This window comes from Chrysoperla carnea, chromosome 4 (assembly GCF_905475395.1).
Source record: "Chrysoperla carnea chromosome 4, inChrCarn1.1, whole genome shotgun sequence".
Taxonomy (NCBI): domain Eukaryota; kingdom Metazoa; phylum Arthropoda; class Insecta; order Neuroptera; family Chrysopidae; genus Chrysoperla; species Chrysoperla carnea.
The window spans coordinates 68,150,876-68,166,300 of NC_058340.1; the positions used below are offsets into that span (position 1 = coordinate 68,150,876).

At 30.4% G+C, this 15,425-nt stretch overlaps 2 protein-coding genes across 4 annotated transcripts in view; one reads left to right on the top strand and one right to left on the bottom strand.

Annotated features, from left to right (window-relative positions):
- Positions 1-930: 930 nt before the first annotated feature.
- LOC123299000 (disheveled-associated activator of morphogenesis 1) overlaps positions 931-15,425 on the bottom strand; it is a 103,609-nt gene continuing 89,114 nt past the window's right edge. For 2 of the 3 annotated variants that reach the window (XM_044881109.1, XM_044881107.1), the window contains exons 2-11: positions 7,488-7,601; positions 6,847-7,374; positions 6,458-6,783; positions 6,124-6,395; positions 5,913-6,060; positions 4,955-5,779; positions 4,582-4,743; positions 4,205-4,508; positions 3,891-4,145; positions 931-3,647 (exon numbers count right to left, since the gene is read on the bottom strand). In XM_044881109.1, coding sequence (XP_044737044.1) covers positions 3,168-3,647; positions 3,891-4,145; positions 4,205-4,508; positions 4,582-4,743; positions 4,955-5,779; positions 5,913-6,060; positions 6,124-6,395; positions 6,458-6,783; positions 6,847-7,374; positions 7,488-7,601 — 3,414 coding nt within the window. In that variant the 3' untranslated portion in view covers positions 931-3,167. Of the gene's footprint in view, positions 3,648-3,890; positions 4,146-4,204; positions 4,509-4,581; positions 4,744-4,954; positions 5,780-5,912; positions 6,061-6,123; positions 6,396-6,457; positions 6,784-6,846; positions 7,375-7,487; positions 7,602-7,678; positions 7,696-15,425 lie in introns of those variants that run through there. The other variant, XM_044881110.1, reaches the window with a different exon arrangement.
- Positions 12,445-15,034, top strand: LOC123299009 (trypsin-7-like). The gene is made up of 5 exons (XM_044881134.1): positions 12,445-12,581; positions 13,034-13,225; positions 13,424-13,604; positions 13,700-14,039; positions 14,691-15,034. The coding sequence occupies exons 1-5, from the start codon at positions 12,524-12,526 to the stop codon at positions 14,841-14,843; spliced, it is 924 nt and encodes a 307-aa protein (XP_044737069.1). The 5' UTR covers positions 12,445-12,523; the 3' UTR covers positions 14,844-15,034.

Consider the following 15,425-nt stretch of genomic DNA (forward strand, 5'->3'; position numbering starts at 1 on the left):
AATTTTTGGAAAAAGCGAAAAAAACACAAAATTATTTTGTGTAAAAAATGTATATTTAGCCCATAGCCAATGGGTATATTTAGCCCAAACATACAAAAATCGGATTTAATGGATGACTGATGTAGTTTTTGAGAAAACGGTTGAAATTTTACACCAAAAGCGATTTATCGGGGCGATTTCAGTGTCCAATGAACTGAGGCTTTGTTTTTTTTATCCAAATTATGCTATTAATTAAAAAAAACTGGCATAAATCCCTGAATTTTCAAGGATTATAAGTGTAGAAATATTGGTTAGATTTAATAAATTCTCAAATCTAATTTTGTTTGATTAATTATACGTCAATATAAACAAAACCAGGACTGCGTTTATCTGAGGAGATCGCTGAGTTAACTTATCAGCCCTTGTATCGGCACCTCATATATGATAATCCATTTTTTTCTATCAGATACATGAGGTGCCAGTACTCTATTTCAAATCAATATGGTTCACTTCGGCTGGACGGAGCCAATGAAAATTAATTTTAGTTTAAAGAATAAATTAAAATACTAAACTTTTCGATTCGATTTAAATATTTATAATTTAAATAAAAATTTATTTAATTTTTTTTTTATAATAAATGTGGTGTAATTTGTTATTAAATATTTTTTTTAGTAATATATTTATGTATAAAAGCTTTTTAAATTACTAAATAATATATTAAATTTCAGTCTTTGTACGATAACTATTTTTATATTTATTTTTTACTTTTTAGGTAGTTTAAATGAATACAATTTTTTTTAATTTCTTTTTTTTAGTAAAGATGGCAACAACATTGTTTTTTATTACGAACGACGAATATCTTCATTTGATGAATTTTGATGAGATGATTATAGTTCCTTGCTTGTTTTTGAGGTTAGGAAGACATTTTGAAGTTGTTTTCATTTTGGTTTTAAGTTATATAGTTTTCACAATTCCTTTATTTAAAAAAGTAATTCCATTTTGAAAGACGCGAGCGTTTCTTGAATTTTTCCTGGGTATAGGTGTAGGGTTGTGTTCCTGTTCGTTTTCCTAATTTTTGTATTACATTATAAAATTCCTTTTGGCACTGTTTTGTTTTAAAAGAGTTTCAAAAATCAATTCACTGTTATAAGTTATTAGTAATTGTAGTATCAAAAATTTAAGTTTTATTAGTCGATGTATGTGATATATTAATGGGGTCCAAGGCGTTCTGGTAGAAATAAAAATTTTTGAATGAGGCACCCTATCTAAAAAATTGTTAAAGGCGACCACCTGAATATTTTATATGAATAATAATGTATTTTTATTAGTTAAAAAACCTCAACGTGCGTTGCATATAAGGTTGTCATGAAAGTAGAAGGGGGTCTCATGTAGTTCAACAAAGTAACATTATGACGTAAATTCTGACAGCACTGAAATGTTTATGTTGACATTTGTGATAATTTTTGTTCTAAAAAGCTAAAAACAGGAATGTTTTGTAAATGGGTACAGTTATTTATAATAAGCGCAGATCCAGGGAATTTTATTATAGGGGTGCATAAAATATGAACCAGGATATTTTTAGGAATTGACTAATTTTTATTCTTACTGTTTTGAAGAGGGATGTTGCCCCAATTGCTTGGATATAACGCCGATTCGAACGCTCTGGCGTTCAATTGAAAATTTTGAGTATCATATGATGCAGTATTTCTTCTAGGCCATAGTCCGTATCAGCTTTAAGGGCTAACTTCGTTACTAACAAAATTCTCTTTGAATTACGACCACTTATCAAGTTTATTTTAACTAAAAATACATTAGTATTCATGGAGAAATTATAAGGTAGATGATAAAAATCAGGGCACAATTTCTGGACCTTCCATTAATTTTTGATTCGTTTTATGGTCATGAATACAAACACTTAAATTTTATTTATTTATAAAAGTGTAAAATTTGAATTATCATTATTATAAATATTAAAAAGTTAACTGTATTATTAGTTTTGCAGTAGAGTCCCAAATTTTTTAGTTTTTTTCCATGTGCGTTTATGCATCATACAAATATGTGTATATAAAAATTTTTTTGAGAATATTCTGGACTCTACTGTGTTTTTGTAAATATGTATTTTTTGTTTTCAAAAAACGCCTACGATGATAAAAACTACATACCATTGAATTATTATTACAAAAAATTTTCTATTGAATAATTTTTATGTTACGTAACATTAATATTTTTTTTATATAACATAATTTTAAATGTTACATTTTGTATATTTTTGATTTTTTTAAAAATATTATATAAAACGATCTAGGAAATATAAATCGGGCGATTTTAACAGAAAAATGGAATGGTAGAATACAGTCTGCCCTTTCTAAAACTCAAAATAGAAATTATTTCCAATGCGAAATTTTATGCAATCGTAGGTGCTACATAAACACAGGGGGCTTAGCAATATCTTGTGTTATCTGTTTTTCTGGTTGTAAACAGAGAGAGAATATTCGGAGAAATATTTCGAACAAAAATTGTTTGTTACTTTATAACGAATAACATTGCAACATAGGTTGGTTTTCTTCTATCTCTTACAAGTTACGAACATATACACGACCTATTTCTTAACCTCCAGCGGTTGGTAACACCTACGAACGCATACAATTTCACATTTCGCATTAGGATCTATCACTAGTTTAAGTATGCAAAAGGACAGATTGAATTCTGCAATTCAATTTTTTCTGTTAAAGTCACTAGATCTATTAGAAATATATCTTTGTAATTCGAAATATTTATGTGCAAAATTTTTCGGAATTTTATTTTCTCGGATCGTGATTTTTAAATTATTATTGTGTAAACATTCTTAACATTTTCAGCCATCAAATGACTTGTAGGAGACAGTTAGGTGAATCTCAAAACTGCAGTAAAGTCTTAGATTATTTAAGGAGAAACCTTCCAAAAATTTTGCACGTATTTATTTAAAATTACTCGTTTCCACAAGATACTATCAATAGATCCATCTAAATATCGATCTATTAAACAAAAAAACATTTACAATTACACAACAATTGCTCTAAAAACTTTCTCATTCTCTACAAAAAAAAAAATTGTCTATGTACAAGAAAAAAAGTTCTCGTTCAGAAAACTTTGTAAATTTTCTGCCGTCAAAAAATAAATTACAAAACAAATTTCAACAATTAAAATTGTTACGATCGTCGACCAGTACGTTCGCGACTAGTTTCACGATGCAGTGATGTTCGAGTGCGCGTGGGAGATCCTGATGAAACGCGTGTTTTACGTGATCGTTTAAATTTCGCCATATCTTCGCCAAATACATCGCCCGTACGTAATGCTGATATTAAATCGTCGAATTCACCTTTTGCATCGGTCTTATCATGGTTACCGTTGGTTGTACCATTGATGCTACCATTTTGTAATCCTAAGGATTTTGATACGGATGATAGGATACCTTCTCGACTACTTTTACGTTCCATCGTACGTTTTTTCAATTCGGCCTCTTGCTTGGCACGTTTCTCTTCTTCTTCTTGACGTTTACGCATATTTTCATTGTCTTGATGAGCATCAGCAAATGCTGTTAAGAATGCATCGAAGATACCGAAAAACTCATCGGGCTGAATGGCTGTTGGATCTTCCCCAAATAAGCGGACAGCACGATCAAATCGGGTCTAAAAAAATAAATAAGAGATTTTTTAATTCATTGTAAAAATAATTTAAAATGTGAACAGTCAGATTTAAAATAACCTTAACCCCAAAAAATAACGGGGCCGTATTTCCTGGGAAGAGGCATGGACAATTACGCCGAAGCCACTCTTCAATAGCTTCATCTTCCTGAACGATGAAGCGAAACACAGAACTTCGTCAAAGGGCTTTTGGAGTTATTGACACATACAAAACGAATAAAATTTTACCTTCATATCTGTGAATTGATCATCCAATTCTGCTAAACGGCATGTGGCTGTTGCTTGAAACTCGCGCATAACAGGCACAAAACGATCAGCAGGATTTGGTGGTGTCATATGAGCACGATGATATTCAATTTCACGGCCGACTTCTTTCAAACCAGCGCGCAATTGTCGTACATCTTTTTCAAGCTCACCCAATGACACTTTAGCTGCATCTCTTACATGAGTTAGTTCTTCATCCAATTTCAATATATCCTTAAACTATTGAAAAATAAAAAAATTAATTTCCAAAAGATTACATGAGAAGCTTTTTAAATTACCTTCTTTTCTAATATTTGCACCAGATAATGTAACAAAGTGGTTCCTTTTGCTGCACTCGATTTTGTATCAGCTAAACGATTCAAAGATGCTAAACGGAAACCAGTTGCATTGCCACGAGCACCACGATTCATGTAGTTTCCTAACGCAAGAACTAATTCAAGTAAGCGACGTAATCGTCTTGATCTTGCTACTTCACGAGACGCTTCCATAACACTGTTGATACGCGGTGTAACTTCGTTTAGCGCTAAATTAAAACGTTTCTTATAGTGTAAGCTGCGCAAGCGTTGTTCGTAGTGAGGAATTCTATAACAAAAGCACATCAAATATTAAAATATGAGTTTTGGAAGGTCAATTCGACTTTATCTTAAAAACTTACTTGGATATTTCGTAAAGAAAACGATCTGCCCGTGCTAAGGAATCAATTTCGTCACTATGTTCTTCTAAAAGTGCTGCTTCTTCTGTGCTTGGTGTAAATTTTAATAATTGTTCAACCATATCGATTGGTAATTGTTCTTTACTGTCCATACTTAATATTACTCTGAAAAGAGAACAATAACTGTAATATTACTCTGAAAAGAGAACAATAATTTTACTGTGGTGCTGTCTTGCAGGTACGAGTTTGAAAAAAGCATCTGGCCAATCTAATTTGAGCCGCCTTGGCCAGTTATAAGAGCTTCAGCCACAAAAAACATACCTACGTTAGAAACCTTTAAGCTTTTGGTAATTTTGGATTAGGAATATCCACTTACTTTGAAATATCTTCATCAGACATTTTTAATTTGGACAATAAAATTGTACAATTTTGAGCACGTCGTCCATCGATAACCGACAATACTTTGGTACGATTTTTACCAATTTGTCGTAAATCCTCAATAGAACCATCGTTAACAACACCATTCTTTTGATATGCACAAAACAATCGATCAATACATTCCAATTCCATGGCATTATACAATTTAGAATCATCTAATTCATTCCAAATTGTTCCATTTAATTTGGTCTCCGGTAACTTGGACCAATTAAATGATTTTAATGGATTCGATGGTTGTGGTACATTACGTTTTGTTTCCATTCGTATTGGCGGTGCATTCGGTGGTGGTGCTACGGGCGGTGTTGATAATGGTAGTGGTGGTGGTCCTGGAGCGGGAGGAGGTGGAGGTGCTGCCATGATTGGAGGAGGTGGTGGGGGTAAGAAGTCAGATGCTTTGAAATCTTTATCCGTTCCATTGGATATATTTAGTCCCATCACTTTGGCATCGTCTGGTATACTACCAGAACTGACTAATTGTTCGAGCCGAAGTCTTTCGCACCGTTCGTTGTTCACCATACGATCTAATTCAGCGGTTTTATATTCGAGCTCACTGACTCGTTGTCGTGTTTCGATATGTGAGGCTGTTTCTTTTTCTAAACGTTCCTTAAATCGTGCTAAACTTGATTCGGCGTCCTCTTTTTCTTGTGTTCGCAAATCTAATTCTTGTTCTTTTTTCGCGAGACGATTTGATATTTCTGTATTTTCGTGTTCAAGTTCTTCAGCTTTTTTTCGAGCTGCCACTAATTCTTCTTCTTTTGCTAATCTGAAAGATAAATTTAATTTTTTTAATTTAGTGGAAACCAATATCGATTAAATGTGTTGGACTTTTCAAAATAAATGATCTTAATTTAGGGCTGAATCGAAAAACAAACTGGAAAATTATTGGAAATACTTACAAATGTACAATTTCCTTAACATTAATTTCAATTGGGGCAACATCTGGATTTTTCACGCTATTTGTCTCAGCTTCCGTGGATTGTAAAACAATTTGTTGAACAATTCGATCAAACAATAACCAATGTTGAGGATGTGATCCATAATCCACTACAAAAAGACAATTTATTAGCAAAATCGTAAAATTTGGGGATTTTTCCTTTAAATACTTACATGGTAATAACAGACAATGTTCCAATAAGGAGAGTAAATGTGGATAAGCAGCTGTATGACTTAGCTTTCGACGTACAATATCAAACATAGCTGACGCACTTTTCGTATCAATATGCTCCTGTTCAAAACGTCTGGCTAATTCCTTTTCGTCCTCATTTCGAACCATTTCAAAGAAATCCAAATGCCGATTTAACATTTCATTCTCATGACCACGTAATTTATCGATTATAGGTTGAATGCCTAACATTAAAAATTCGTACCTCAAATGTAACCTACGGAGAACAGAAAAGTTATAGAAAAGGAAAGATTTCGGTGAATTATGTGCGAAATTTACCTGAATTCTAAATTTTCCTGACAAAGACCATAATTTAACACAGCATTTACGAATGACATAATTGCCGTTTTTAAATTAACTTCGTCACGATAAACACCAGTCGAACGATCTAAGTCGTTTATAATTCCTTGAAATCGTGTTCGTTCGAATGCAAATTGTTGATAATGTTGCATTGCATCGAGAATTTTTCGATGTCCGCCTGGAACTAAACATACAGCACCTAATATTTCGAGAACGGCAACTTTTGTTTTGATATTTTCCGAGCTTAACGATTGTGATATTACATTTATTCCTGTGGGATGAGCTAACACGTGGGCTCGACCATGCTAAAGATTACAAAATGTACATCAGAAAATTTGAATCAATGCAAAATTTTAGGGAAAACTTACCGAGTTATTCATGAGTGCTTTTATGCATCCAATTAAACTTGTATGCAATGAGCTTTGAGCCGCTGCATATGGTAACGCTTTTAAACAATCCAGTAACGCCACAAGTCCTCCCAGCTCGATAAACCGTAGCACAAAACTATGCGTAGATGTACGTAACGCTGTTTTTAAGCCATCAACTTGTTTTGTTTGCGACTTAATCGTTTCGTCATTATCATCGCCGGTAAAATCTTCAGGCCAATCCAAAAATTCTTTGAGCTTTTGTGTATAGTGTTCGGGTGCATGCTCTTGATTTTGTTCAGCACCACTTTCTACACCTAATTTTCTTGAGCAGTATATTTGCCATTTTTTATGTGATGGCAAACTAAGCATAGCCGCTTTGTTGGGCGCACTGAGATCAAGTTCTTCCACCAATTCCGCGAATCGAGCATCCAATTCAGCTTGAGGTGGCATTGGTTGTGTTGGAGTGAGTGCTTGTAATGTGCCCGTTGCTTCCACAACACAGTACGTAATCTCTGGTGGTTCGTCATTCTGAAAGAATTCAAAAAGTTTATAAATAAATTTTATTACGATTCTCCTGTTAATCATTTTGGAATTTGCCTAATTGTGCACAGTGACTATAAGTTAGAAAAAATTTGTTTTACCTGTAAACAACCACACCACCCAGAACGTGGCCTAGCATGGGCTGGCATCGTGGGGCAGGTTAATCGGGGTAGAGCCTCACGTACTCGATCCCACCCTGCCCCTGGTCGAAGACCCTGTAATTAAAAAAATAAATAATTTTAGTAAAAAACAAAAACAATAATTATTTTAAAAGTTTTCTTATAACAAATACATTTCAGTTAATGATTTCTTTCACTTTCAAACGCCATTTTGACCATGAAAGTATATATCATATTTAAACTTGATTCTATATTATTTTTACAAAATTTTTTGATTAGTCATTCCGTTTATGCAGATTTCTTTAATTAAAATATGTTTATTTGTTATTATTAATATTTCTATTTGTTGCTTTTTGTTATGTGTTTGTAATGAAAGTGAATTTCATAAAATAATAAATAACTTTTATTGATTTTTATTTTTATTGGTATGTTAAATATTTATTGACAATTTGCCTAAAATAAAACATTAACGATTCATAAATATGCAAACAAACACAATTTGTTATCATTTTTGTAATAAGCAATTTTCTTTATCGCAACTTACATGTTAATCATGTGATAGTGATTGCATATACTGAAAATCAAACCAATTAATTTGACAGGTTATTGTTAACGATTTTGTGTTAAGTTTTTATACAACCATCATAAAAAAAAACACATTTGAAGATGGGTTTTGGTTTGCCAAACCTTAAACCTGATTAAATTTTCAATAATAATCCGTTTATAGTGTTACTATGATTCAAAAAATACGAAAATTAGATTGGAATGGACACCTAATGAGTAGTTTTTGAGATATATGATCTTAAAGCCTCTAGAATTCGAGATTATCAAATTCGAATACATGATTGGTTGATATCTTGAAAAATGTTAATTTGATTAGAATTTCAAAAAAATTTTATTGAAATCGAAGATCACATAATTTTTTCGAATTATTTTAAAAGGCTACGGGGCCTGTGAAAAATTGCGAAAGTCGGAAAATTTTTATAGTCCTACATTTTCAATAAAAATTAGTTTATAAGAAAATTATGACCCAAGAAACACAAAAATCGAGTTTAAATGGACACATGATGAGTAATTTTTGAGGTATCTAAATCGAGATTTTCGGATTTGAAGTCATGATTGATCTTGCAAAATATCGGTTTGATTAAAATTTTAACAAGAATCAAAGCCAGACTAATTTAATTTAACAGAAGCAATAAATTTTTAAAATATTTAAAATTTTGATAATAAACCGCGCCTCTTATGAATATTAAAATCAAATTTTACATAAAAACGTGAGAACTATATAATTTTATTAATTTATAATTAAATTTGTTTCTATAGCCAGCTGATGTAGCAAGCTACATTTCTAAAAAAAAATTAATAAAAATAAAATAAAATTAAAAAAAATTTATTAAAAATCATTTCATTTAATTTATGCATTGATTGAAATGAAATCAACTTTCAATCAAATTATATTTCATACATTAAAAATTAAGAATAGAATTTAAACTAATTTTTTTTGATTATGATAACAACATGTGAAAAGGTGTTATTATTTTTAATAAAAACATATTTTTTGTTTTGTTTTGTATTGTATTTTGATTTGCATACATGCAAAATGTCAGATTGTGAATTATAATATAAATATTAATAATAAATAATAATAATAATAAAAATGATTTGTTTTTAAAAATGATTTAAAAATAAACCTTATGAATCACACTTTCATTTTTCGTTATTATTTTTAGCTATTTGTTTAGCTTAACATTAAAGAAAAGCGATAAATGAAGTGATGTATTTGAGCTACCAACAACGTCACGAAAAAATTTATTTCAAGACTGCTGGATTTTAAATATTTTTATACCTTGTATACCTATATAAAATATATATCAAGGTATACTAATTTTAGTCGCAAGTTTGTAGCACTTATAAATATAGATGATACGAACAAAATTTTGGCATGGTTGTTCATAAAATCACCTTATTAGTCCATTTCCGTCTATACGCTCCATCTTGTAAGCTGTTAGAGGTAGAACAAAAGTTTAAATATAAAAAATGTTTCTTATAAAAAAATAAGCGACTTTTGTTTGAAACATTTTTTCGTAAATAAGACCGTTTACTCGTGAGGGTGCAAATTAGGACACAATTTTGGTTTCCATTTTCTACAAAACTTTAAAAGATAAGCAGTTTAAAATTTGTAGATAGCTTCAAATAGTAGTCTTGTGAATGATTTTTGAAAAACGAAAAATAATTCTTGAAAATTCTTTCGAAATATTCGAAAACCAAGAAAAATACCGACCAAAAAGCCTCCATAATTCTAATTTATTAAAAATAATGCAAGCATTGACATTTAAAACTTTCTATTCAGGGTATTCCAGCAATTAACTCAGTCGATTGTTTTTTTTTCACTAGTTTTTATTATAATTGTTCAATGACTATTATTCTTAAAGTTAAAAATTTTTTTTCTATTAATTTTTAAAAATTGAAAGTTTAAACAAAATTTTGTTTTAAGTTAAATGAGTCGTGTGACCTTAACGATACTCCCAGACCAGCCCTTCATTTTTCAAAACCACGATATTTTTAATACATTTTGTTTGCTGACATTATAACTGATTAATGAGTGTTTTGTTGAAAGAGAAACCATTAAAAAAACACTAATTTTTTAAAACTTTACTTATTATGATGAAGGTCTGTTAAAAAGTTGTACAGAATGTAAAAGAATTTTGGGTCAAATATATAAAATTTGTTTGAATTTATCTTGAGATTTGTTTCACAAAAATAAGATAAAAAAGTTGTATAAACATTGTCAAAGATTTTCAGTTTTTGATATTTACAATGATTACAGGCGCGGATCCAGTCCTCAAAAAGGTGATAGGCACGGCACAGCTACCCGAAAATCACCCAAATGCGAGTCAGAGTAAGAAGAACTCGCTCATTATAGTATACAACAACACGAACACTAGTAAATTAATAAACCTGTAAAATGTTAGTTAGTTCACTCACAAAAATTACAAAAGTAAATGTATGTTTATTTGCACATCGCAATGTCACATTTAGACTCTAAACTACTGAACCAATTTTGATGAAATTTTTACAACTTCGAATAATAACAATAAATTAAACAAGCTTTCGCGAAAGCGTTGATAATGTCATCGATATCCAGATCTTGAGGAGAGCTAGTCTAAATAATCTTTCCTGCTCCATTAAGGCACGCAATCAAGATTTAACACCGCGATATGTAGAAAACGATCTCTCTGCAGTAGCTATGCTGGAGGGAAGAGTTGTCAGTATTTGCAAGAACATTTTTATATTTCTTACCCGACTTCTCCTTTTTTCCCAGTGAAAAATTTCATGAAAATCCAGAGTTTTCATAATAAATTTTTGTAATTATGTGTTTATCAGTTAAATATAAACATTTCGGCTCACATTAATCTACTCTCAAGAAATTTTAGCAAAAAAAAAAAAAGATGAAATAACTTAAAAAAAATACTGAACTTTTTTCCCTATGAAAATTCCATCGAAATCGGATATTTTTTTTTTATTTCTATGAAAGGAATTTCAAAAATGATACCTTGTTTTTCGTTTCCGAATAACTTTTAGTATTAACACATTCATGAAACACACTGTACTTTTTTCAAAGACGTTAATTGATAGCTAAATTAAAAGAAAGTAAATCTCTTCTCGACTGTTCATGATGGTGATGGCTTCTTTCTATCTGACTAATATAATAATTACTTATGAGATTGTTAATGCTTTTGTAACTCCAAAAGTGAATTTATCAAATTTAATTATTTTCAAAAGTAAGTAAAATTTTCTTTAACAAAATAATATCCATTATCTGTTATTTCTATCTTCTCTCTTCTTGCAAGTGCTTACAAAAACATTATTTCGTGATAATATAATAAAATAATAAATATTATTAGTTGATAAATTAGAAATTTTACATAGGTAGAGTGAATTTAATCGGTAAATAAGATAATAATTCGACAGTCGGTAAATATGATGATAATTTGATTTGATACTTTTTAGCGAATTACCGAAAGAAATGAAGCTATTGCTTTTGTATTGATGGTGGAATTATCGAAAAATTTCTTCAAATGTTCATCGATCCTACCTGCTAAATGTCAAAAATGATCATCGTTAAAATTTATATATATATGTATGTGCATATAACTATATACGTTTACGTTCCTGTAAAGTACGATTTGAATAAAATTTGGTGCCAAGAAGGGTTTTGTTATTTGAAAGGTCAAGTATGTTAATGAGAAAAATCGACACATAAACAAAGAGTGCGGGGCTCCATAAAGAACAAAATTTTGATTAGGTAAAGTCTCAAATACGCAAAGTATACTGTACCTTGAATCTAAATACCATTGGTAACAAAATATACCATTAGATAATCGAAGTGTAAATTGGGGAAAGAAGTTAAATTCATCCAGAGTCATTACTATTCCAGATTCGGGCACCATACAACAAGCCTCATGGTTGATTTATGGCTTTTTGGCTGGCCATAGCCTTGTTGCTGTCGGTTTTATAAAAAAAAATGAGTGTTGTTGTGTTTGGATCCAGATAACACCGTAGATACATTTTTCGACCTGTATTGTTTTTATTAAAAAACAATACAGGTCCTCTTTAAAGCGGGTGTTATGAATTTCTATGTTATTAAACAAGAGCTTATTTATTAATGTGCTTTTTTTTTTGGAAAATAATAATGGATCAAGATAACACCGTAAAAAAATACATTTTTCGATTAAATAAAGACAGACCTTTTTTTTAATTAAAAAACAATACAGGCCCTTTTTAAAGCGGTTGTTATCAATTTCGATGTTAGTAAACAAGAGCTTATTTATTGATGTGCTTTTTTTTTTGGAAAATAATAAACATAATTATTTGATAATACTTTTTAAGTATAATTAAAATTAGCACTCCGATGTCAAGGCTAATTCATTAAAAGTTTATCATTTTATCTTTCAAATGTTTCATACAAAATTCTGTGCCTCTAAACATATTTTAGTTCATTTTAAAATCTTGTAAGAATGACTTCAAAAATTTCTTTTATTCTATTTTCCTTGGCAATTGTTGGTATCGCTAAAGGTAAGTGTTACGAACAAAAATAATTTGTATAGGAATAAAATTTCACTCTTAATTGATATCGTAAAGTTTAGAAACAATGTGTGTTCCACTGAGAGTACTCAATAAAAATAAATCAGGGGTGTTCCAATAACTGAATTTGTTCCGGTTACGGGAATTGTATGGAAAAAATCAATATTATTATAATATTAGATATATATATATATATATATATATATATATATATACAAACAATATCATTTTTGAGTGATTGTAAAGAGCGGTGTAAAGAGTGTAGGCGAGCGAAAAATATTCTGATTACAGGACGTTTCTGAATATTTGAAGTGTTCCGATTATCGAGCCTCTACTGTACTAGAATGATGAGATAGACTTAAAAATCAAAACTTGACCCGCTGAATGTAGGAATCGCCGCGGATCCAATTAAAATATTGATTGTTATGATTTTGTTTTTGTAGGTGTTCCAGCTGAAAATGAGAAAAAGATTGCAGCACCAACATTTGAATTAATTCAACCAAAAGATAATAAGACTATTAAAATTGATGATAACAAGGTTCCAAATGGAGAAGAGGAACGTATTCTACTTGGATATCCGGCACCAAAGGATTATTTTCCATTTGTTGTTTCTTTACAAATACCACTTAAAAATGGTAAAATTTTGTCATATAAAAATAGAGTACGTCGAGATGGTACACTCTAATGCGTGGGCAGACCCAGTTTTTGGCAAGTCCACGTCCAGGGGAGAGTGCCTGAAATATATGGGTTTTCCAACAAGTTTACCATCTTGGCATGCGCTGTAAGACTTAAAGACTTAAAATCGTAAATAATTATTTTTCAATTATTTTTAGGTGGTATGCACAAGTTTTGTGGTGGATCAATAATAAATGATCGATTAATTTTAACAGCTGCTCATTGTTTTGATCCATTGCCGTCTACAATTGTTTACGTTAAAGCTGGAAGCACAAACGCATTTGACCCAAAAGGACAAACTCGTGAAGTGGCTCGAATTATCAAACATCCTTGCTATAAGTAAATTTTTCCAGATTAATTTTTGCAAATTTTAACTACCTACTTTATAAGGCTTAGGCTAAAAATTTGTCTAAATAATTTTTCTTTTGTCACAGTCAAACAAATGTTTACGGAATTCCAGCTCTACATGATATTGCAATATTAGTATTAAGCGAACGGCTTCAAATTTCACCATCGGTTCAAACAATTTCATTAGCAACTGATTTACATGATGTTGAAGAGCATAAAAGGGGAGATGTACTTGGATGGGGTGCCACTCATTCAACAGATCATACTCAGTCATCGAAGGAACTTCTTTTCATGATTATTAATGTGATATCTTTAGAGAAATGCGCACAATATTTTAAAGTACATTCCAATGTTTTGTGTGTATCCAATGGTGACAATTCCGATTCTGGCCCTTGCGTTGGAGATTCTGGTGGTCCATTTGTTCAGGTAATATACCATAAAATTTAACCATTGTGATGAGCAATAATTTTATAATTTATTAAATCTATCAAATTTTTGATTACAAAAATATTCACAGTAATTGACATTATAGTACATAGACTGAGCATCACCTATCTTACCGTACAGTGCGAGGTGTGCCTACATCTGAGGTAATTGCTTGGGTCAGCTAGGGACATTTATCAAAAGAATATAGGGACATTTATCAAAAAAACTTACATTGAATGTCAAATTTTCAAATCACAAAATGTTTTACTTAAAATATTGTGATTTCACTGAACTTTTTCACTTTTTGACTTAAAAAATGACAAGTGTAACAACGACAAGACAAGTATAACAAGGACAAGTATAACAACACTTTGTTTTGACATTTCTACACCGCCGCCATGATGGATTTGACCTAAGCAATTACCTCAAATGTTGGCACGTTTAAAATCGTTTGACGCTCAGTCTATGTAATTTATTGGTCTAGACCTAGAATACTTCTTGATAGTGTAAACTATCAACAGATAGAGAATTCATTTAAGATTCAATTTGCGGTACATTAAAAAAAAATTTTTTAATTTTAATTTTTCGAAGTAAAAATGATTGAGAATTATCGACGTAGCACTTGTCAATAATAATTTTTTGTCTTTTTAGAAAGTAGGAGGTAAGCATATATTAGCTGGATTAACATCGTATGGATCAAAAACATGTGGAAAAATTCCAACTGTTTACACCAGAGTTAGCAAATATCTATCCTTTATTCGAGATGTCTTCACTGATAATTTAATTATTCCAGTTTGTGCATAAAACAAAATGGTATAAAAAAAGTAGCAAGCAACAACAGAAAAAGTTGAGTTCAAGATGGCTAGATTTGGATATTACTTTTTTTTTGGAAATTTGGAAAAAAATTCAATCGTATAAAGAATCTAAAAATGCTTACATTTATGTATGTCGTTAGTGATCTTGATTTATAATAAACATCTGTGATATAACATAAATTTATTTGATTATATTTCAGATTTTATTTAATTTATTTTTAGACATTAAAATTAAATTTATAAAAACGAAACATTTAAAATCACACAACCATTTATTTTTTCTCTTAATTGATTGTAATTTTAGACAAAGCAAAGCAATTTTTTTTTATTACAGTTAATGTATGGTTTTTTTTTGGGTAATTATTATCCATATTCTTTTTTTAAATATAGTAATAACACTAATTTTTTCTTTTTGGGTAATCATTATTTTTTAAAGATGACACAGTTTACTAACGGTATATACTTGTTCTATTTTTGGAAGTATAAATAAAGAAAAATCCTTCACCTTTTAAAAAAAATTAGCAGTAAATTACCTTCAAACCAGAAAGGTGTTTCAATTTTGTTTTCCTAT

Coding starts and splice junctions, on each gene's coding strand:
- LOC123299009 (XM_044881134.1), top strand. CDS start 12,524: ATGACTTCAAAAATTTCTTTTATTCTATTTTCCTTGGCAATTGTTGGT. Junction 12,582..13,033: donor AATTGTTGGTATCGCTAAAG/GTAAGTGTTACG, acceptor TTGTTTTTGTAG/GTGTTCCAGCTGAAAATGAG. Junction 13,226..13,423: donor ACAAATACCACTTAAAAATG/GTAAAATTTTGT, acceptor AATTATTTTTAG/GTGGTATGCACAAGTTTTGT.